A 24,752-nucleotide genomic window follows, 5' to 3' on the forward strand; every position below is an offset into this window, starting at 1 on the left:
ACCATCAAGGAACTGACTCCTTGTCGTGCTGACTCGGGGGATAAAGGACAACGTTAAGACAACGTTGCGGCACCAGAGGAACTGACTCCTTGTCGCGCTGACTCTGGGGATAAAGGACAATGTTAAGACAATGTTGAGGCGCCATCGAGGAATTGACTCCTTGAGGTGTATCAAGAGTGCAAGAAAATCTACATTTTATTCAAACATACATACAGTGGGGCAAAAAAGTATTTAGTCAGCCACCAATTGTGCAAGTTCTTCCACTTAAAAAGATGAGGCCTGTAATTTTCATCATAGGTACACTTCAACTATGACAGACAAAATGAGAAGGAAAAAAATCCAGAAAATCACATTGTAGGATTTTAATGAATTTATCTGCAAATTATGGTGGAAAAAAAAATAAGCAGGTAGCCTAGTGGAAAGACACATTCCATTAAAATAACCCAGTAGGGAGTCGTGGGTCCATCACCATCTAGTTACACTCATTATGAATACAGTTTTGTCATAGCTGAACGTGGTTCATTGTTCAGACTAGAGGCCAGTTTCACAGCCTGGAATGCTGTGATCTATCTAAATTCAATATAAAACATCGTAATGTTTTCAGCTTCAGAGCGTGTCTGTGGGGAAAAAAAGGGCTAGACATCTGACCTTTGCACAATCCAGTCAAAACAAAAAAGGGATTGGGATGTAACCCCACTAAATCTGACGTCCTAAACCCAAAGTCATTAGCGCTAAAAGAGCCCCTTCCCACAGGGACTCCTTACGGTACCTTCAGATGGATAAAACTCAGATGTGATAGGTATCTACGAAGTCAGACCACTCATTACCATAAGACTAATCTTTAGTAGACTACTTTACTTCATACATGTATTACCACACCAAGTTAAACAGAGACCATCTCTTTATATGCTTTACACACACACACACACACACACACACACCTTACTTTAAGTTAAACAGCTTGGGACAGGCTGAATAGTAAATCTCAAGAATAATATCTTGCTAATCCATGGGACAGAGAAGCAGTTCAACAGATCAGCTTCTTACCATTCGGGAGTACAGCTCAGAAAGGCACAATACATTCTACATTTACTACACCTATGGCTAGTTTGTCACACGGCCCAGGGGTATTGGCTTTGGCCCTCGAATCACGTCTGCCACAATGCTAGAGGAGCTGGGATTACTGTTCACAAAATCCACACTTTGCATGTCTGGCTTTAAGCACAATCTTCCAACGGTCCTGAGCAGCGACAGCTAGATGTGGAGAAATCCCCCAGTGAGCTGTTAAGCCCCCCGGTGCTAATAGGCTGGGAGGACAATCCAAAGACTAACAGTCTGAGAGAGAGCAAACGAAAGAGGGGGAAGTTTAACCAGAAGAGGACCACGGTCAGGTCAATGACACACTTCCTATTGACACACAAATGACCCTCTTCAATCTTCAAAAGGAATTAATACCAGTAATAGCATCTACAGGACAGTATAGTGGTTTACTGTCAAAAGGATATTCTCATCATGTGATTCTATACAGTACATTTATGCTATTCAAAAAGAAGTGCTTGATCATTAATAAATAAATGCCATTCAGCAGATGCTTTTATCCAAAATGACAGTCATGCGAGCATACATTTTACGTATGGGTGGTCCCGGGAATCTAACCCACTATCCTGGCGTTGTAAGCAGTATGCTCTATCAACTGAGCTATAGTGGACCACACATTTGATCATTAGAGGTATCTTTTAATCAATAGCACCTCGTACCTAGGAACAAACGCATGCCATAGAGTCATAGTGATTTGAATTACGCATGGTGAGTCACTGACGGGATAGAACAGAGAAACAGTCGGTTTGGAGACAGAGCAGAGAAACAGTCGGGCGTGGAGACAGAGCAGAGAAACAGTCGGGCGTGGAGACAGAACAGAGAAACAGTCGGGCGTGGAGACAGAACAGAGAAACAGTCGGGCGTGGAGACAGAACAGAGAAATAGTCGGCGTGGAGACAGAACAGAGAAATAGTCGGCGTGGAGACAGAACAGAGAAACAGTCGGCGTGGAGACAGAGCAGAGACAGAACAGAGAAAAGTCAGTGGAGACAGAACAGAGAAACAGTCGGCGTGGAGAGACAGAACAGAGAAACAGTCGGCGTGAGACAGACAGAGCAGAGACAAACAGTCAGAGAAACAGGGCGTGGAGACAGAACAGAGAAACAGTCGGGCGTGGAGACAGAACAGAGAAACAGTCGGGCGTGGAGACAGAACAGAGAAACAGTCGGGCGTGGGAGACAGAACAGAGAAACAGTAGGGCGTGGAGACAGAACAGAGAAACAGTCGGGCGTGGAGACAGAACAGAGAAAACAGTCAGAACAGAGAAATAGGGCGTGGAGACAGAGCAGAGAAATAGCCGGCGTGGAGACAGAGCAGAGAAATAGCCGGCGTGGAGACAGAGCAGAGAAATAGTCAGAAAACAGAGAAATAGCCGGCGTGGAGACAGAGCAGAGAAATAGTCGGCGTGGAGACAGAGCAGAGAAATAGTCGGCGTGGAGACAGAACAGAGAAATAGCCGGCGTGGAGACAGAACAGAGAAATAGTCGGCGTGGAGACAGAACAGAGAAATAGTCGGCGTGGAGACAGAACAGAGAAATAGTCGGCGTGGAGACAGAACAGAGAAATAGTCGGCGTGGAGACAGAACAGAGAAATAGTCGGCGTGGAGACAGAACAGAGAAATAGCCGGCGTGGAGACAGAACAGAGAAATAGTCGGCGTGGAGACAGAGCAGAGAAACAGAGACAGAACAGAGAAATAGTCGGCGTGGAGACAGAGCAGAGAAATAGTCGGCGTGGAGACAGAGCAGAGAAATAGTCGGCGTGGAGGAGACAGAAAACAGAGAAATAGCCGGCGTGGGACGTGGAGAGAGAACAGAGAAATAGCCGGCGTGGAGACAGAACAGAGAAATAGCCGGCGTGGAGACAGAACAGAGAAATAGTCGGCGTGGAGACAGAACAGAGACAGAACAGAGAAATAGTCGGCGTGGAGACAGGAGACAGAGAGACAGAACAGAGAAATAGTCGGCGTGGAGACAGAGACAGAACAGAGAAAATGGAGACAGAACAGAGAAATAGTGGAGACAGAACAGAGAAATAGTCGGCGTGGAGACAGAGCAGAGAAATAGTTGGCGTGGAGACAGGAGACAGAACAGAGAAATAGTCGGCGTGGAGAGAGAACAGAGAAATAGTCGGCGTGGAGACAGGAGACAGAACAGAGAAATAGTCGGCGTGGAGACAGAACAGAGAAATAGTCGGCGTGGAGACAGAACAGAGACAGAACTCTGCAAAGAACAGATCACAGGCCGGCGTGGAGAGAGAACCGTGGAGACAGAACAGAGAAATATGGAGACAGAACAGAGAAATAAAGAAAACTCAGAGAAATTTGGAGAACAGGAAATAGTTTATCATCTAATACGTGGAGACAGAACAGAGAAATAGCCGGCGTGGAGAGAGAACAGAGAAATTCGGCGTGGAGACAGAACAGAGAAATAGCCGGCGTGGAGACAGAACAGAGAAATAGTGTGGAGACAGAACAAACTAGTGTTCGGCGTGGAGATGAGACAGAACAGAGAAATAGTCGGGCGTGGAGAGAGAACAGAGAAATAGTCGGCGTGGAGACAGAACAGAGAAATCGGCGTGGAGAGAGAACAGAGAAATAGTCGGCGTGGAGAGAACAGAGAAATAGTCGGCGTGGAGACAGAACAGTCGGCGTGGAGAGAACAGAGAACAGAGAAATAGTCGGGAAGGAACAGAGAAAAGGGGGTGGAGGGAACAGGCTACTGAACATGCATTTCAAATGAGCGGGATGAAACAGAGGAAAGATTTCAAATGTGACATAAAGCAAGTATAATTTCAAGGGTAGCAGTGAACTGCATTTTGAGGACACAGTAAAACAGGAATATCTAAAGAGACATATTCTGGGAAAATGACATTTCACACACTGAATCAGTTAGTTCTGTTTCATTATAACAGACAAACAGCATTTGCAGTAAGGTCAAACTAATTCATTGGATGGAGTCAGATTATAGAAAACCTAGTCAAGGTCAAAGGTTAAGCCAAAAGGTGTTTCCAACTATTCTTGGATTGCCAGATATCATCCTAAAGTAGACCACAACCATGTCCATGTGTTCTTTAGGTCAGTGTATCCAAAATAGTTGAAGACAATGAACGTTTAATCCATTGTTGGCCACTTTAAAATGTGGTTTCTGAACTTGATCAAAAGACAAAAGGGTATATTTGTAACATTCTGTGGAATCTTTCCTCCTCCAACTCCTTACGTAATGTAATGGTCATTGGTGTATCTAACGCTTGAAAGCAAAATTCTCATCCAAGAAGTAATCGTGTCTGCTACAACCGTTAAGAGATGTTTATTCTTCGAATAAGTGCAGAAAATCAGTAATGTGCCTCTAATCTAAAATGAAAACGGACACCCTCGCCTGTGGTAATTATTCTGCCGGCTAAATGGGAATAAATAAATTTTTCCTTTTACATGCAGTCGTTTGCAGGAAGTTCAATCCATTATTTATGTCAGAAAAGAGGAGACAGAGGGACCTGACCTAGTAAAATCCCAGCGTACACTTCAAAGCCAGCCAGAGTAACTGCCTATTGGCAGGCAGAAGGATACCAGTGCATTAGGAGATGAGAATGTGCTTTTTCTTGCCAAAAACAGCCAAGCACAACTTTATTAACAAATACAGGTAGAGGTCTAAGAGGAGGCAGGCTAGAATTCAATAATGCTTCCATCTCTGCTGACGCTCCAACAATGAGGGGCTTTTAAATAGAGGGCAATTTTCATCCTGTCAGAGCGCTGCATCACTGGCAGGGACGAGACCACACAGAGATTACGCTGTAGCTAAACTCTCAATGTCTGTCAAGTCATTCAGGGTGGAATATATGGAGGGCTTCAAAATGTAGAAAATGGCCACTGGATAGTACTAGCCCTGGCTCCTATGTGATATAAAAAAGGAGCACTTGAGTCATTTACAGGGGATCGAATAAAGGAGAAGCTGGTTGTGCATTAGTGCCCTGGCTCGCTCTCCTCGCCTCCCCCTGTCCGCCAGCCTGGTGCCCGCGGTAGAGGCTCATTCATCTCCCGGTTAAAATACCTCTGTGTACACACACTCCGCCCCAGCCAAATTGTGCCTATAATGGAACTATGAGCAGGAAGTCAGTCATTCAATGGAGGAGAGGGGGGGGGGAGGAGCTCCATTATCATTAGTGCTGCATGCACAGTCTCATTGTTTACTGTGGTCTTTAAGGACGGGGAGAGAAGGAGGCGGAGGCGAAAGAGAGGTTCAGCACTGCTCTTTGGGACAGCTCCTCAGTGACACTGTCTCAAAGTGGCAGGCTACAGCAGACTAGTGATAATCTATTGATCTCTGCCTGAGGGAGGAGAGGAGAGAGGTTCAGCACTGCTCTTTGGGACAGCTCCTCTGTGACACTGTCTCAAAGTGGGAGGCTACAGCAGACTAGTGATAATCTATTGAGCTCTGCCTGAGGAGAGGAAAGGGGCGGGGGGCAATGGCACTGTTTTTCTTGGGCTGGCTGATTGGGCTGTGAAGATGACGCTGCAAAATTTCATTTGTATGTTGTAGAAATGTTATTGAATGCTAATTCAATACCTAGATAATTACAAGTTTTACTGCTGGCCAGGGGTTCTCTAGGGAAGGAGTGAAATTAGTACCATTGGTAATTGAATATGCTTCTATTAGAAACTGAACAGTACATGAATAGAGGATAAATATATGTGCAAGTGTGTGTGTGCGAATATATGTGTGTGTGCGAGTGTTCCCATGTGGTGTGTGCGAGTGTTCCCATTTGGTGTGTGCGAGTGTTCCCATGTGGTGTGTGCAGCCCACTGTTGTAAAATTGGAGGCCCATAAAGTAACAGGCTTATGCAACTTCCTCTGTAAGTACATGGAGAGCAACAACTGAAGCAAACAAAGAGATTTGAACTTGAAAGACAGTGTTTTTTTTTCTTTCTCTCTGTCACTTACACGCTTTCTTGACTGATCTGTAAGAAAATAGCTACATTTGCAGTTTTTGCCCTTTTCGATCGTCAAACATCAGAATATAAATTAACTACAGTGGTGATAGAAGACACAACACCAAAAGACAACCCGGAGAGCCAACGCGTCAAATAAAAATAAATAAAAAGGGCATTCTTTATCAAATAAAATGCAAATGACCAGAAAAACGAGCTGGGAAACAATTAGAGAGGACACAATGCCGGGCGTTGCATGAATAAGTGACTGCAGAGAATTTGGGAGTGAGTTGCCGTTTCGTTGGAAAGTTAAAAAGCAATATTGATACTTGTGCCTCCATGTCGTATATTATGATTTATGGACTTCATCTTAGGTTTGTCAGAAAGTTGCATAAGGGCTTGTTTATCTTGCCGTTATCTAAGCTGGGGTGCAATTTCTCATTAGCGTCTCATTGTCTGATGATCAAAGACGGTTACTGTCAGTGGAAAGATAAGGAGATGGTGGTCTCCATGGCCTGCTTTCATGTGGAGGGGGAAAAGCACAGTAACACACACTGGCCTTGTGAAATACATCAAATACCAACCATTCCTTTTAAGAGCTTCCCCAATTCTCCACGGACACTAATTGGCTTTAGTGAATGAGAGACGAGCCAAATGTCCTCCTTCAGACTGATTGAAATGAACTCGTTTGCTTTCAGTATAATATATCAACCGGGGGCAATCAGCAGCTCGTCCAAAATGAAAGGAAAACTTTGAGCAAAGCCGAGAGGAAATGCACATTTCTCTGAAAACGTTTGCCATTCTCACACATTTCTTCTTCTCCCTGCGATGTGATATTAGTGGAGAAGAGAGTTGTGCAGGTAAGAAGTGGACTGGGAGAGTTTCAGCAGCAGTATGCCTCTAACAGGATCCTAATTCATTATGCAGTGTAGGGAGGTACGGTAAAGTACTTATTCTCCAGTTCAGAGCCCTTTTCCCAAATTGAACAGAGTGGGAGGCATTTGGCATGACAGACTGCAGCATCCTGTTCTCCTCTAGTATATTACAGCACTGGTCCAGGCAGCACGCTGTTCTCCACTAGTATATTACACTACTGGTCCAGGCAGCATGCTGTTCTCCACTAGTATATTACACTACTGGTCCAGGCAGCATGCTGTTCTCCACTAGTATATTACAGTACTGGTCCAGGCAGCATGCTGTTCTCCACTAGTATATTACACTACTGGTCCAGGCAGCACGCTGTTCTCCACTAGTATATTACAGTACTGGTCCAGGCAGCATGCTGTTCTCCACTAGTATATTACAGTACTGGTCCAGGCAGCACGCTGTTCTCCACTAGTATATTACAGTACTGGTCCAGGCAGCACGCTGTTCTCCACTAGTAGATTACAGTACTGGTCCAGGCAGCACGCTGTTCTCCACTAGTAGATTACAGTACTGGTCCAGGCAGCATGCTGTTCTCCACTAGTATATTACAGTACTGGTCCAGGCAGCACGCTGTTCTCCACTAGTATATTACAGTACTGGTCCAGGCAGCGCGCTGTTCTCCACTAGTAGATTACAGTACTGGTCCAGGCAGCACGCTGTTCTCCACTAGTAGATTACAGTACTGGTCCAGGCAGCACGCTGTTCTCCACTAGTATATTACAGTACTGGTCCAGGCAGCACGCTGTTCTCCACTAGTATATTACAGTACTGGTCCAGGCAGCACGCTGTTCTCCACTAATATATTACAGTACTGGTCCAGGCAGCGTGCTGTTCTCCACTAGTATATTACAGTACTGGTCCAGGCAACATGCTGTTCTCCACTAGTAGATTACAGTACTGGTCCAGGCAGCACGCTGTTCTCCACTAATAGATTACAGTACTGGTCCAGGCAGCATGCTGTTCTCCACTAGTATATTACAGTACTGGTCCAGGCAGCACGCTGTTCTCCACTAGTATATTACAGTACTGGTCCAGGCAGCATGCTGTTCTCCACTAGTATATTACAGTACTGGTCCAGGCAACATGCTGTTCTCCACTAGTAGATTACAGTACTGGTCCAGGCAGCACGCTGTTCTCCACTAGTATATTACAGTACTGGTCCAGGCAGCATGCTGTTCTCCACTAATATATTACAGTACTGGGCCAGGCAGCATGCTGTTCTCCACTAGTATATTACAGTACTTCCAGGCAGCATGCTGTTCTCCACTAATATATTACAGTACTCCAGGCAGCATGCTGTTCTCCACTAGTATATTACAGTACTGGTCCAGGCAGCACGCTGTTCTCCACTAGTATATTACAGTACTGGTCCAGGCACATGCTGTTCTCCACTAGTATATTACAGTACTGGTCCAGGCAGCACGCTGTTCTCCACTAGTATATTACAGTGCTGGTCCAGGCAGCATGCTGTTCTCCACTAGTATATTACAGTACTGGTCCAGGCAGCATGCTGTTCTCCACTAGTAGATTACAGTACTGGTCCAGGCAGCATGCTGTTCTCCACTAGTATATTACAGTACTGGTCCAGGCAGCATGCTGTTCTCCACTAGTATATTACAGTACTGGTCCAGGCAGCACGCTGTTCTCCACTAGTAGATTACAGTACTGGTCCAGGCAGCATGCTGTTCTCCACTAGTATATTACAGTACTGGTCCAGGCAGCACGCTGTTCTCCACTAGTAGATTACAGTACTGGTCCAGGCAGCACGCTGTTCTCCACTAGTAGATTACAGTACTGGTCCAGGCAGCACGCTGTTCTCACTAGTATATTACAGTACTGGTCCAGGCAGCATGCTGTTCTCCACTAGTATATTACAGTACTGGTCCAGGCAGCATGCTGTTCTCCACTAGTATATTACAGTACTGGTCCAGGCAGCATGCTGTTCTCCACTAGTATATTACAGTACTGGTCCAGGCAGCATGCTGTTCTCCACTAGTATATTACAGTACTGGTCCAGGCAACATGCTGTTCTCCACTAGTAGATTACAGTACTGGTCCAGGCAGCACGCTGTTCTCCACTAGTATATTACAGTACTGGTCCAGGCAGCATGCTGTTCTCCACTAGTATATTACAGTACTGGGCCAGGCAGCATGCTGTTCTCCACTAGTATATTACAGTACTGGTCCAGGCAGCACGCTGTTCTCCACTAGTATATTACAGTACTGGTCCAGGCAGCATGCTGTTCTCCACTAGTATATTACAGTACTGGTCCAGGCAGCATGCTGTTCTCCACTAGTAGATTACAGTACTGGTCCAGGCAGCATGCTGTTCTCCACTAGTAGATTACAGTACTGGTCCAGGCAGCATGCTGTTCTCCACTAGTATATTACAGTACTGGTCCAGGCAGCATGCTGTTCTCCACTAGTAGATTACAGTACTGGTCCAGGCAGCATGCTGTTCTCCACTAGTAGATTACAGTACTGGTCCAGGCAGCATGCTGTTCTCCACTAGTAATGCAAAGAAAGTAACATCCACCCGCTTTGACTAAGCAATTGTGTATGAATGGAAAAAAAGTGCCCGTTGTCACATTAAGAGTGAGAAAGAGAAATGAGGAGAGAGGACAGAGGAAAAAGAGGACAGAGGAAAAAGAGAAAGATAAGCCAGAAGACATAATAAACTGCTGGATATAAGTCATCATGGTAACACATTAACAGAGGATGAGATGGGGGGAGGAGTGCCCGAGGGGATTGTAAAGCTTCAAAGCCATCCTACAGGCACAGATGGAGAAAATAGATAAAAACAAGAAAGCTAAACACATTCTAGTCAGCACCTTTGTTCCATCTAGATCTATGTGCTATTAAAAGGAGATGTCTCCCTCTTCACCTTCCCTGCTACACAACAGAGAGACACACCATTCCCCGAGACACACACACACCATTCCTCAGGAGAGAGAGACAGAGACACACACCATTCTCCGAGACACACACACACACACCATTCCCAAAGAGAGAGAAACACACCATTCCCCAGGAGAGAGAAACAGACAGACACACACACCATTCCCCGAGAGACACACACACACACACACACACACACACACCATTCCCCGAGAGACACACACCATTCCGAGAGACACACACCATTCCCCGAAAGACCCACACACACACGCCATTCCCCGAGAGAGAGAGACACACACGCCATTCCCCGAGAGAGAGAGACACACACGCCATTCCCCGAGAGAGAGAGACACACACGCCATTCCCCGAGAGAGAGACACACACGCCATTCCCCGAGAGAGAGACACACACGCCATTCCCCGAGAGAGACACCATTCCCAGAGAGACACACACCATTCCCAGAGACACACACCATTCCCGACACACACCATTCCCAGTGAGAGACACACACACACACATTCCCGAGACACACACCATTCCCCGAGACACACACCATTCCCGAGACACACACCATTCCCCGAGACACACACCATTCCCTGAGAGTCACACACCATTCCCTGAGAGTCACACACACACACACACACACACACACACAATTCCCTGAGAGTCACACACACCATTCCCTGAGAGAGACGCACACACACGCCATTCCCCGAGAGAGAGACACACACGCCATTCCCGAGAGAGAGAGACACACACGCCATTCCCGAGAGAGAGACACACACGCCATTCCCCGAGAGAGAGACACACACGCCATTCCCGAGAGAGAGACACACACGCCATTCCCGAGAGAGAGACACACACGCCATTCCCCGAGAGAGAGAGACACACACGCCATTCCCCGAGAGAGAGACACACACGCCATTCCCAGAGAGAGACACACACCATTCCCAGAGAGAGACACACACCATTCCCAGTGAGAGACACACACACACACATTCCCAGAGACACACACCATTCCCGAGACACACACCATTCCCGAGACACACACCATTCCCGAGACACACACCATTCCCTGAGAGTCACACACCATTCCCTGAGAGTCACACACACACACACACACACACAATTCCCTGAGAGTCACACACACCATTCCCTGAGAGAGATACGCACACACACACGCACACACACACACACACACACACACACACACACACACACACCATTCCCTGAGAGAGAGTGTGACTCTTTCGGGTAATGGTGTGTGTGTGTGTGTGTGTGTGACTCGGGGAATGGTGTGTGTGTGTGTGTCTCGGGGAATGGTGTGTGTGTGTGTGTGTGTGTGTCTCGGGGAATGGTGTGTGTGTGTGTGTGTGTGTGTCTCGGGGAATGTGTGTGTGTGTGTGTGTGTGTGTCGGGGAATGGTGTGTGTGTGTGTGTCTCGGGAATGGTAATGGTGTGTGTGTGTGTCTCGGGTGTGTGTGTGTGTGTGTCTCGGGAATGGTGTGTGTGTGTGTGTGTCTCGGGAATGGTGTGTGTGTGTGTGTGTGTGTGTGTGTGTGTGTGTGTGTGTGTGTGGAATGGTGTGTGTGGGTGTGTGTGTGTGTGTCTCGGGAATGGTGTGTGTGTGTGTGTGTGTCTCGGGAATGGTGTGTGTGTGTGTGTGTGTCTCGGGAATGGTGTGTGTGTGTGTGTGTGTCTCGGGGAATGGTGTGTGTGTGTGTGTGTGTGTGTGTGTCTCGGGGAATGGTGTGTGTGTGTGTGTGTGTGTGTGTCTCGGGGAATGTGTGTGTGTGTGTGTGTGTCTCGGGAATGTGTGTGTGTGTGTGTGTGTCTCGGGGAATGTGTGTGTGTGTGTGTGTGTCTCGGGGAATGGTGTGTGTGTGTGTGTGTGTCTCGGGAATGGTGTGTGTGTGTGTGTGTGTGTCTCGGGGAATGGTGTGTGTGTGTGTGTGTGTGTGTGTGTGTGTGTGTGTGTGTGTGTCAGGGAATGGTGTGTGTGTGTGTGTGTCTCGGGGAATGGTGTGTGTGTGTGTGTGTGTCTCGGGAATGGTGTGTGTGTGTGTGTGTGTGTCTCGGGGAATGGTGTGTGTGTGTGTCTCGGGGAATGTGTGTGTGTGTGTGTCTCGGGAATGGTGTGTGTGTGTGTGTGTCTCGGGAATGGTGTGTGTGTGTGTGTGTCTCGGGAATGGTGTGTGTGTGTGTGTGTCTCGGGGAAGGTGTGTGTGTGTGTGTGTGTCTCGGGGAATGGTGTGTGTGTGTGTGTGTCTCGGGGAATGGTGTGTGTGTGTGTGTCTCGGGGAATGGTGTGTGTGTGTGTGTGTCTCGGGGAATGGTGTGTGTGTGTGTGTGTGTCTCGGGGAATGTGTGTGTGTGTGTGTGTGTGTCTCGGGAATGGTGTGTGTGTGTGTGTCTCGGGAATGGTGTGTGTGTGTGTGTCTCGGGAATAGTGTGTGTGTGTGTGTGTGTGTCTCGGGAATGGTGTGTGTGTGTGTGTGTGTGTCTCGGGAATGGTGTGTGTGTGTGTGTCTCGGGAATGGTGTGTGTGTGTGTGACTCGGGGAATGGTGTGTGTGTGTGTGTGTGTGTGTGTCTCTGGGAATGGTGTGTGTGTGTCTCGGGGAATGGTGTGTGTGTATGTGACTCGGGGAATGGGTGTGTGTGTGTGTGTGTGACTCTGGGAATGGTGTGTGTGTGTGTCTCTCGGGAATGGTGTGTGTGTGTGTGTGTGTGTCTCTCTGGGAATGGTGTGTGTGTGTGTGTGTGTCTCTCTGGGAATGGTGTGTGTGTGTGTGTGTGTGTCTCTGGGAATGGTGTGTGTGTGTGTGTGTGTGTCTCTGGGAATGGTGTGTGTGTGTGTGTGTCTCTGGGAATGGTGTGTGTGTGTGTGTGTGTGTCTCTGGGAATGGTGTGTGTGTGTGTGTCTCTGGGAATGGTGTGTGTGTGTGTGTCTCTGGGAATGGTGTGTGTGTGTGTGTGTGTCTCTGGGAATGTGTGTGTGTGTGTGTGTGTCTCTGGGAATGGTGTGTGTGTGTGTGTGTGTCTCTGGGAATGGTGTGTGTGTGTGTGTGTGTCTCTGGGAATGGTGTGTGTGTGTGTGTGTCTCTGGGAATGGTGTGTGTGTGTGTGTGTGTCTCTGGGAATGGTGTGTGTGTGTGTGTGTCTCTGGGAATGGTGTGTGTGTGTGTGTGTCTCTGGGAATGGTGTGTGTGTGTGTGTCTCTGAATGGTGTGTGTGTGTGTCTCTGGGAATGGTGTGTGTGTGTGTGTGTCTCTGGGAATCTGGGAATGTGTGTGTGTGTGTGTGTCTCTGGGAATGGTGTGTGTGTGGTGTGTGTGTGTGTGTGTGTCTCTGGGAATGGTGTGTGTGTGTGTGTGTCTCTGGGAATGGTGTGTGTGTGTGTGTGTGTGTGTGTGTGTGTGTGTGTGTGTGTGTGGTGAATGTGTGTGTGTGTGTGTGTCTCTGGGAATGGTGTGTGTGTGTGTGTCTCTGGGAATGGTGTGTGTGTGTGTGTGTGTCTCTCTGGGAATGGTGTGTGTGTGTGTGTGTCTCTCTGGGAATGGTGTGTGTGTGTCTCTCTGGGAATGGTGTGTGTGTGTGTGTGTGTCTCTCTGGGAATGGTGTGTGTGTGTGTGTGTGTGTGTCTCTCTGGGAATGGTGTGTGTGTCTCTCTGGGAATGGTGTGTGTGTGTCTCTCTGGGAATGGTGTGTGTGTGTGTGTGTGTGTGTGTGTCTCTCTGGGAATGGTGTGTGTGTGTCTCTCTGGGAATGGTGTGTGTGTGTCTCTCTGGGAATGTGTGTGTGTGTGTGTCTCTCTCTGGGAATGGTGTGTGTGTGTGTGTGTGTGTCTCTCTGGGAATGTGTGTGTGTGTGTGTGTGTCTCTCTGGAATGAATGGTGTGTGTGTGTGTGTGTGTGTGTGTGTCTCTCTGGGAATGGTGTGTGTGTGTGTCTCTCTGGGAATGTGTGTGTGTGTGTCTCTCTGGGAATGTGTGTGTGTGTGTGTGTGTGTCTCTGGGTGTGTGTGTGTGTGTGTGTGTCTCTCTGGGAATGGTGTGTGTGTGTGTGTCTCTCTGGGAATGTGTGTGTGTGTGTGTGTGTGTGGAATGTGTGTGTGTGTGTCTCTCTGGGAATGTGTGTGTGTGTGTGTGTGTCTCTCTGGGAATGGTGTGTGTGTGTGTGTCTCTCTGGGAATGGTGTGTGTGTGTGTGTGTGTCTCTCTGGGAATGGTGTGTGTGTGTGTGTGTGTCTCTCTGGGAATGTGTGTGTGTGTGTGTGTGTGTCTCTCGGGGAATGGTGTGTGTGTGTGTGTGTGTGTGTGTCTCTCTGGGAATGGTGTGTGTGTGTGTGTGTGTGTGTGTCTCTCTGGGAATGGTGTGTGTGTGTGTGTGTCTCTCTGGGGATGGTGTGTGTGTGTGTCTCTCTGGGAATGGTGTGTGTGTGTGTCTCTCTGGGAATGGTGTGTGTGTGTGTGTGTCTCTCTGGGAATGTGTGTGTGTGTGTGTGTCTCTCTGGGAATGGTGTGTGTGTGTGTGTCTCTCTGGGAATGTGTGTGTGTGTGTGTGTCTCTCTGGGAATGGTGGTGTGTGTGTGTGTCTCTCTGGGAATGTGTGTGTGTGTGTGTGTCTCTCTGGGAATGGTGTGTGTGTGTGTGTGTCTCTCTGGGAATGTGTGTGTGTGTGTCTCTCTGGGAATGGTGTGTGTGTGTGTGTGTGTCTCTGGGAATGTGTGTGTGTGTGTGTGTGTCTCTCTGGGAATGGTGTGTGTGTGTGTGTGTCTCTCTGGGAATGGTGTGTGTGTGTGTGTGTGTGTGTCTCTCTGGGAATGGTGTGTGTGTGTGTGTGTGTGTCTCTCTGGGAATGGGTGTGTGTGTGTGTGTGTGTCTCTCTGGGAATGGTGTGTGTGTGTGTGTGTCTCTCTGGGAATGTGTGTGTGTGTGTGTCTCTCTGGGAATGGTGTGTGTGTGTGTGTGTGTCTCTCTGGGAATGGTGTGTGTGTGTGTGTGTGTGTCTCTCTGGGAATGGTGTGTGTGTGTGTGTGTGTCTCTCTGGGAATGGTGTGTGTGTGTGTGTGTGTGTGTCTCTCTGGGAATGGTGTGTGTGTGTGTGTGTGTGTGTGTGTGTGTCTCTCTGGGAATGGTGTGTGTGTGTGTGTGTGTCTCTCTGGGAATGGTGTGTGTGTGTGTGTGTGTCTCTCTGGGAATGTGTGTGTGTGTGTGTGTCTCTCTGGGAATGGTGTGTGTGTGTGTGTGTGTCTGGGTGTGTGTGTGTGTGTGTGTGTCTGGGAATGGTGTGTGTGTGTGTCTCTCTGGGAATGGTGTGTGTGTGTGTGTGTGTGTGTGTGTCTCTCTGGGAATGGTGTGTGTGTGTGTGTGTGTGTGTGTGTGTGTCTCTCTGGGAATGGTGTGTGTGTGTGTGTGTGTCTCTCTGGGAATGGTGTGTGTGTGTGTGTGTGTCTCTCTGGGAATGGTGTGTGTGTGTGTGTGTCTCTCTGGGAATGGTGTGTGTGTGTGTGTGTCTCTCTGGGAATGTGTGTGTGTGTGTGTCTCTCTGGGAATGGTGTGTGTGTGTGTGTGTGTCTGGGAATGGTGTGTGTGTGTGTCTCTCTGGGAATGGTGTGTGTGTGTGTGTGTGTGTGTGTGTGTCTCTCTGGGAATGGTGTGTGTGTGTGTGTGTGTGTGTGTCTCTGGGTGTGTGTGTGTGTGTGTGTCTCTCTGGGAATGGTGTGTGTGTGTGTGCGTGTGTGTGTCTCTCTGGGAATGGTGTGTGTGTGTGTGTGTGTGTCTCTCTGGGAATGGTGTGTGTGTGTGTGTGTGTCTCTCTGGGGATGGTGTGTGTGTGTGTGTGTGTGTCTCTCTGGGAATGGTGTGTGTGTGTGTGTGTGTGTCTCTCTGGGAATGGGTGTGTGTGTGTGTGTGTGTGTCTCTGGGAATGTGTGTGTGTGTGTGTGTGTGTCTCTCTGGGAATGGTGTGTGTGTGTGTGTGTGTGTCTCTCTGGGAATGGTGTGTGTGTGTGTGTGTGTCTCTCTGGGAATGGTGTGTGTGTGTGTGTGTCTCTGGGAATGTGTGTGTGTGTGTGTGTGTGTGTGTCTCTGGGAATGGTGTGTGTGTGTGTGTGTGTGTGTGTGTGTCTGTGGGAATGGGTGTGTGTGTGTGTGTGTGTGTGTGTGTGTGTGTGTGTGTGTGTGTGTGTCTCTGGGAATGGTGTGTGTGTGTGTGTGTGTGTGTGTGTCTCTGGGTGTGTGTGTGTGTGTGTGTGTGTGTCTCTGGGAATGGTGTGTGTGTGTGTGTGTGTGTCTGGGAATGGTGTGTGTGTGTGTGTGTGTGTCTGGGAATGGTGTGTGTGTGTGTGTGTGTCTGGGAATGGTGTGTGTGTGTGTGTGTCTGGGAATGGTGTGTGTGTGTGTGTGTGTGTCTGGGAATGTGTGTGTGTGTGTGTGTCTGGGTGTGTGTGTGTGTGTGTGTCTGGGAATGGTGTGTGTGTGTGTGTGTCTGGGAATGGTGTGTGTGTGTGTGTCTGGGAATGGTGTGTGTGTGTGTGTGTCTGGGAATGTGTGTGTGTGTGTGTGTCTGGGAATGGTGTGTGTGTGTGTGTGTCTGGGAATGGTGTGTGTGTGTGTGTGTCTGGGAATGGTGTGTGTGTGTGTGTGTGTGTGTGTGTGTGTGTGTGTGTGTGTGTGTGTGTCTCGGAATGGTGTGTGTGTGTGTGTGTGTGTGTGTCTCGGAATGGGTGTGTGTGTGTGTGTGTGTGTGTGTCTCGGAATGGTGTGTGTGTGTGTGTGTGTGTCTCGGAATGGTGTGTGTGTGTGTGTGTGTGTCTGGGAATGGTGTGTGTGTGTGTGTGTGTCTGGGAATGTGTGTGTGTGTGTGTGTGTGTCTGGGAATGGTGTGTGTGTGTGTGTGTCTGGGAATGGTGTGTGTGTGTGTGTCTGGGAATGGTGTGTGTGTGTGTGTCTGGGAATGGTGTGTGTGTGTGTGTGTCTGGGAATGGTGTGTGTGTGTGTGTGTCTGGGAATGGTGTGTGTGTGTGTGTGTGTCTGGGAATGTGTGTGTGTGTGTGTGTGTGTGTGTCTCGGAATGGTGTGTGTGTGTGTGTGTGTGTGTGTGTCTCGGAATGGTGTGTGTGTGTGTGTGTGTGTGTCTCGGAATGGTGTGTGTGTGTGTGTGTGTGTGTGTGTCTCGGAATGGTGTGTGTGTGTGTGTGTGTGTGTGTCTCGGAATGGTGTGTGTGTGTGTGTGTGTGTGTCTCGGAATGTGTGTGTGTGTGTGTGTGTGTGTGTCTCGGAATGGTGTGTGTGTGTGTGTGTGTGTGTGTCTCGGAATGGTGTGTGTGTGTGTGTGTGTGTGTGTGTGTCTCGGAATGGTGTGTGTGTGTGTGTGTGTGTGTGTGTGTGTCTCGGAATGGTGTGTGTGTGTGTGTGTGTGTGTGTCTCGGAATGGTGTGTGTGTGTGTGTGTGTGTGTGTGTGTGTGTGTCGGAATGGTGTGTGTGTGTGTGTGTCTCGGAATGGTGTGTGTGTGTGTCTCGGAATGGTGTGTGTGTGTGTGTCGGAATGGGTGTGTGTGTGTGTGTGTGTGTGTCGGAAATGGTGTGTGTGTGTGTGTGTGTCGGAATGTGTGTGTGTGTGCGTGTGTCGGAATGTGTGTGTGTGTGTGCGTGTGTGTGTGTGTGTGTGTGTGTGTGTCGGAATGGCGTGTGTGTGTGTGTGTCGGAATGGCGTGTGTGTGTGTGTGTGTGTGTGTGTGTGTGTGTGTGTCGGAATGGTGTGTGTGTGTGTGTGTCGGAATGGTGTGTGTGTGTGTGCGTGTGTGTGTGTGTGTGCGTGTCGGAATGGTGTGTGTGTGTGTCTCGGGAATGGTGTGCGTGTGTGTCTCGGGGAATGGTGTGCGTGTGTGTCTCGGGGAATGGTGTGCGTGTGTGTCTCGGGGAATGGTGTGCGTGTGTGTGTGTGTGTCTCAGGGAATGGTGTGTGCGTGTCTCTCTCTCTCAGGGAATGGTGTGTGCATGTCTCTACTCATTTAGGCCTATTCAAACCATATACCAAATGGAAGCCTCTTATACTCAGAAAAAATAATCATAGTATTAGCAGACGTTTGTTTTCCTGTTAAAGTGTAATCGAAGGGATTACAAATTAAATTGAAGAGAATAACCTCATATCTCCTGTGAAATGTAACACATCGAAAACAATTTACAATGATCCTAGCAAGGCGGAATTGCAGAAAACGAATCCTGTCATCGGTGTTGTTCCCCTGACCACAACCGGCCAGTCACTCCAATAGGATGAGCGCTACATCCACCAGACAGTCATAGATGTCTAGACATTTTAATTAATGCACTGTATTTGAAACGAGAGCCATGTAGACACTGGGCTTATGAAAACAACATGACATGTGTTTGGTATTTTTGTTAATGGCGTCATGACCAAATACCATTGACATGACATTGTCTGTTTTCTTGGCAGAAAGGCCTTATCCTGGGATGACGGACGTGGGTTTATTTGACATACTATCCCTCCACACAGCCCAACATCTGCTTATTGCCCGGCCATGTACTCCAGACCGGTCTTACAGCATGTAACGCCGCTAACCTGAACACAGATGTTCATGTTCCTGTTCTTAAAAATAAAAAAATCCCTCGCCATATTGAAACGTTGTACGAGTAAACTGTTGCTTGGAAGAGTGACAAGGCTTTAGAAACGTTCTATCCAGCACAATGAGAATATAGCAGGCCTGGATAACACATTGTTTGACATGACACACAAATATTGTTTCACGTTAGAAATGTCAAGTGAAATGCATGAGCTGGCGTACACCCAAAACAGATAGTAGAGGTGTGAAGAGTAAACTGTAGGCTATACAAATAAGAGTCACACTCTTTACACAAGTTCCCCAGTCATTTATTGGGGTTTTCGGCATCCCATTGCCTTCATCGAACATAAGAAAATGTCTCCATAAGTATTTCAGATTGTTTTATTTTCAAATTAGGCATTAATACACATGGCGGGCAAAAACTGATTGAAAAAGAGGACCAAAGACGCCCCCATTCTCATCGACAGGGCTGTAGTGGAGCAGGTTGAGAGCTTCAAGTTCCTTGGTGTCCACATTATCAAAAAACTATCATGGTCCAAGCACACCATGACAGTCATGAAGAGAGCACGACAAAACCTATTCCACAATCAGACTGAAAAGATATGGCATGGGTCCTCATCCTCATAAGGTTCTACAGCTGCACCATCGAGAGCATCCTGACTGGTTGCATCACTGCCTGGTATGGCAACTGCTCGGCTTCCGACCGCAAGACACTACAGAGGGTAGTACCTACATGTACATATTACCTCAAATACCTCGACTAACCGGTGCCTCCACACATTGACTCTGTCCCGCTACCCCCCTGTATATAGTCTCGCTATTGTTATTTTACTGCTACTCTTTAATTACTTGTTACTTTTATTTCTTATCAATATTTTTTATTTTAAATTGCATTGTTGGTTAGGGGCTCGTAAGTAAGCATTTCACTGTAAGGTCTACTACACCTGTTGTATTCGGTGCATGTGACTAATTCAATTTGATTTGAATGATGCATCTGCCGATACAGGGGAACGATACAGGGGAACGATACAGGGATCGGTTGAAGCTGTCAGCAGAATCTGTTTATAGAACATACATCCAGAGAAGAAGAAGAATAGCATCTGATGACAAGGTTCAAATGTCAGATTTATACCTGGGCCTAAATATGCAAATGGCCAAGGCTAATGATCTCTGTAACAGTTCAATTCTGCCAGCAGAATCCAAGCCGCGAGCCATTCATTTTCCGCCAACTGCAATGTCAGCTCACTCACCACTTTATAACACTGAGCCCATTTTCCCCCTACCCTCGTTCCAACCATCTGTCCAGATTAAAAAGCCGTGTTCATTTAAATCAATATCCATACATTTCGTGGATGTTCAAAACAGCCTTTTTAAGGGCAGTATATTTTTTAAGGGCAATTTTGTTTTGAACCCATTCCAAATTTTGATGAGTCAGATGGCACAGTATGGGACCATCACTCCTACCTGAAGTGTGGAAAAAGTCTGAAAAAGAGAGAATATCTCAACAAAATGTCAAAACCTAATGTTATGAAGATTTTTGGTGAACAGGACAAATTTTATTCAAACTATTTGAGGAGGAGACCAACATGCTTTTCACATTCTGTGTGAACTTCCAATGCTACGCCGTCTCTGATCAAGCCTCATCAATTTCCTGCTACAATTGGCTAATGAGGGTCATTATGTCCCTGGAAACACTGAGAAATGACTTCCTTTAAAAAAAGGTAAACAAATGAAAAGCCCCTGCTAACACAGAGGAGGGTGACCATGGATGAGCTAGTGATGGCCTGAGCTTTCAAGTTGTAAGAAAAGGGCTAGTTAAATGGTGAAGCTTGAGGGGAAACTACGCAGACATAAGCACCCAAATCAATGGCGTGTCGAACCCAAGGCCTGTATTATCACTATGAACTAATAGAGGAGAATATATGCCAATGTTTATTCATTGAAGGGAGATGACACAAAGGACAAAATGGCAGCTCTGGCTGAGATCCAATCCAGGGACTCTAGTCGACTGTCTTTTTAATCTTGTTTAAGACATCACCTGACATTTGTTCTTGCCGTTATTGTGTATCCTTGTTATAAGGGAAACAGTCTGGGATTACCATGGGGGCACACACACACACACACACACACACACACACACACACAGGGTGCATCTGTCTGTGCATGTCAAGGTTATCCACAGTCGATTGTTACCCTTGGGATTCTGGCCACTCTACACCCTCTCAGTAGGCAATTCCATTACCACACTGCACAGTATGGAGATCATCACTCAAAGTGCCAAAAATGCCCTCGCAAAACAGTAGGACTCCTTGAAACCAGAGAGAACTGGCTCCAAAATTAAAAAGTGTTCAGGTAACAATACAGTCAAGGTGAGTTAATAATAGTTCATGCAAAACAAAATGTAATGAATAAACAGTGTACAAAGAGACATTCCTGATGCAACATGAAGTCCTTCATTTACCTTGCTTATTTACATACTGTATACAGTTCCTGCCTGCACATTGTAGTAGCCACACAGAGCACACTGTAATGATAATTAGTTGCTAACCATGTAACTATGACAATCAAAATGTATCTCATGATAGGTTTACGGTAAGAGCCTGATATTTAGCTAGGTAGAGAAGCCAGAGACCAAGTCACACAACCTTGTGGAGCTTAGAGGAACATCGAGAGGATTTCAGAGTGGGTTATTTCTATTACAGTGGAGGTCAATCACACATTTTGCCCAGAGAATAGAATAACACTGCAAATACACGTTAGTAATATCAAACTGCTCGACCGCAAACGTTAGCCCCCAAAACCTAATTAGCATCAAAATGAGCTAGCTGAAAGCAACCAGCTAATCACTGTAAATAGATGCAGAACGGGCGGACGGAGTAGCAGGGACATGCTGGTTTAGGAAAGGGCCTTGCTAGTGCCGCAACAAAACATGTACTGCGAGAATTTTTAGGACATCCATTCATTTTTCATAGGAAGTCTGTAAAGAAGTTTAAGTCCGCATTCCATTAGATCAGGGTTCCTCAGGCCACCACTACCAACCCCTGCCGAATACCTAGTGGGCAAAAGTGGTTGAAAATGTCATTACACCCACTTTTTCCCACTGGGTAGGTGGGTACAAACGTCTTCAACAGACTTGAATGTGATTAGGTTAAAATCCTTCACATTACACTGCAAAACTGAGTAATACCCAGCAAAAACTGAAGTATACTAATTATTTCTCTGTTGTACCCTAGCCCGAGAGACTTTATGTGAGAAAGACTGGACAGACTGTTATTTCAAGAGGCCAGACCGTTATTTCAAGAGGCCAGACCGTTATTTCAAGAGGCCAGACCGTTATTTCAAGAGGCCAGACCGTTATTTCAAGAGGCCAGACCGTTATTTCAAGAGGCCAGACCGTTATTTCAAGAGGCCAGACCGTTATTTCAAGAGGCCAGACCGTTATTTCAAGAGGCCAGACCGTTATTTCAAGAGGCCAGACCGTTATTTCAAGAGGACAGACCGTTATTTCAAGTTGCCATTGTGCGACTAATAAATAGGAAGCAGCAAATGGAGGAGACATTAAAAATCACTAAAAATCACCCCAGGAATTCATCTGCATGCAGAGTTAACCCAATTCACCAGAGTACAGCTAAAGCAGAAACTGTGGCACAGACAAGAACTTGGTTATGTACAACAAGGAGGCCAACAGACAGGAAGCATGTCAAAGCTGATAACTCAGTATGTTCTCATAGATATCAGATGTGCTCATGTGTTGCTAACCTTGGCCATGCAATCAGATCTGTCTGTGTGTATCAGTAGGCTTAATGTGATTAGAGAATGAGACTTGACAAGATACTGCAGACCAGGATAATATCATATCATCTGCCAATGCCAGCAACAGAATACAAAAGATACACAATGAGTGACTGATTCATTCTCCCAGCTGTGCACATTGAACAGGGCTAACTAGCTGTGATTAGCATAGATGGCTTCCAGGCTGCTAACTCCTCAGTCAAGAGGTGGCTGACATGGCTCTTTTCTCTCCATTGGCAGCCGTTCAGAGAGGTACTACTGGCTAATTGAAAGAAGTGATTAAGTGGCTGCTTTAAACTGGCCCGCATACTGATCACTCTTGCAATGTCGCAAAATGGTGTGTGAGTGGAGAGGATCAGACTTGGAGGCATCGAGCATTTACCTGTCTGCGATATTAACGGCCCCGGGATTTTTTTCCTCTATCAGTCAGAAGTTGATTAACGTCAGTGTTTTTTGGCAAGACTGGCAAACCGGCGGGGCGAGAAAAGGCACATAAGGAGTAGTTGCACTCGCGCAGAACAGACTGTACGCGCTTTGGGCAAGTTACACCATCACCGTTTATACCTGTATTTCCACATCTTGTGACGACTTAAAACATTATAACATGCTGCAATATGTATACCACAACTTGTAAAACGTGTTTTACAATCAAACTCTTAAAATGTGCAGTCTTACCTGTGGTGTTGAATCTGTGAACAGCTTACAATAAAGGCCCTTTTAGCTTGGATTGGTAAGGGTTGTGTTGTACCACTAAGCTGAAACGGCAGGTTTGAAATGCCAGCTGCCCCCTATTGACTAAAATGCCAGTGAGGAGCATGTACGACCACAAGGTGAAGAGCCCGCTCTCCCTCAGAGAAACCCAGTGTCAGGTCAAAACCCTCTGATGTGCGGCTCTGATGTGTGAGGGGGTCCCGAGCCCACCCACCTAGAGGGTCCCTAGCCCACCCACCTAGAGGGTCCCTAGCCCCCCCCACCTAAAGGGCCCCTAGCCCCCCCCACCTAGAGGGCCCCTAGCTTCCCCACCTGAAGGACCCCTAGCCCCCCCCACCTAGAGGGCCCCTAGCTTCCCCACCTGAAGGACCCCTAGCCCCCCACCTAAAGGGCCCCTAGCCCCCCCCACCTAGAGGGCCCCTAGCTTCCCCACCTGAAGGACCCCTAGCCCCCCCCACCTAGAGGGCCCCTAGCTTCCCCACCTAAAGGAACTCTAGGCCCCCCTCCACCTATAGGACCCCTAGCTTCCCCACCTGAAGGACCCCTAGCCCCCCACCTAGAGGACCCTAACCTCCACATCATCTCCAGTCTGACCCTGAGGAGAGACACCTCAATGCTACTAATTCAGTCACAAATCCCCCATGAATACAACACGCACACTCACTTACTACCTCTGCAATTAGTCGTCATGAAGCAATCAAGTCAACTTAAGGTTAAACATTGTTTATGAATGGTCTTACCGCGGAGGAGCGTCACGTTGCCGACGGTGCTGGTTTTTCCCAGGTTGTTGATGGCTTCGCATGTGTAGGAGCCAGCGTGTGCATCAGTGGTTTTCTTGAAGTGGAGCTCAGAGACTTTCCCTCTGTAGGAGACAGACACATTTGGGATGAAACATGTTTCAATGAGCATGACCAGAGTATTCCATCTACTGTATATACAGTACATAGAGGCCTGAGCACGACACTTAAAACAGATGATTTGAAACCATTTCTGGGTTCAATGTGTTGATACTGGGGAACTATGGAGTTATTCTCCATTTAGTATTAACTCTGGGTCTTGTTAATTCCAAATGAAATGACTTGACCAGGGTCTGTATTCTTAAAAGCATCTCAGAGTAGAAGTGATTATGTGATTATGATTATGGAGGACAGATGGGACCTGATCCTAGATCAGCACTCCTACTCTGAGAGGCTTTATGAATATGGGCCCTTTTGTGATGGAATTATATGAGCCTCATCTTCTAAACAAGCATATGACACAACAGTGGTAGGCCTGATCAACGACAAGACAGCCTATAGGGGGGAGGTCAGAGACCTGGCCGTGTGGTGCCAGGACAACACCCTCTCCCTCAATATGATCAAGACAGAGGAGATGCTTGAGGACTACAGGAAAAAGAGGCCCGAGCACGCACCCCATTCTCATCAACGGGGCTGCAGTGGAGTGAGAACTTCAAGTTCTTTGGTGTCCACATCACCAACAAACTAACATGGTCCAAGCACACCAAGACAGTCGTGAAGATGGCACGATAAAACATATTCCTCCTCAGGAGGCTGAAAAGATTTGGCATGGGTCCTTAGATCCTCAAAAGGTTCCTGACTGGTTGCATCACTGCCTGGTATGGCAACTACTCGGCCTCCCGACCACAAGGCACTACAGAGGGTAGTGCGAACGGCCCAGTACATCATTGGGACCAAGCTGCATGGCCTCCGGGACCTCTATACCAGGCGGTGTAAGAGGAAGGCCTTAAATATTGTCAAAGACTCCAGCCACCCTAGTCATAGACTGTTCTCTCTGCTTCCGCACGGCAAGTGGCATCGGG

At 47.5% G+C, this 24,752-nt stretch overlaps 1 protein-coding gene across 8 annotated transcripts in view; it reads right to left on the reverse strand.

The window, feature by feature from the left end:
* nrg1 (neuregulin 1) overlaps positions 1 to 24,752 on the reverse strand; it is a 207,455-nt gene that overhangs the window by 48,837 nt on the left and 133,866 nt on the right. For all 8 annotated transcript variants that reach the window (XM_052525207.1, XM_052525206.1, XM_052525203.1 and 5 more), the window contains exon 3: positions 23,674 to 23,795. In XM_052525207.1, coding sequence (XP_052381167.1) covers positions 23,674 to 23,795 — 122 coding nt within the window. The remainder of the gene's footprint in view (positions 1 to 23,673; positions 23,796 to 24,752) is intronic.

The sequence above is a fragment of the Oncorhynchus keta genome, chromosome 9 (genome assembly GCF_023373465.1).
Source record: "Oncorhynchus keta strain PuntledgeMale-10-30-2019 chromosome 9, Oket_V2, whole genome shotgun sequence".
Lineage (NCBI taxonomy): Eukaryota > Metazoa > Chordata > Actinopteri > Salmoniformes > Salmonidae > Oncorhynchus > Oncorhynchus keta.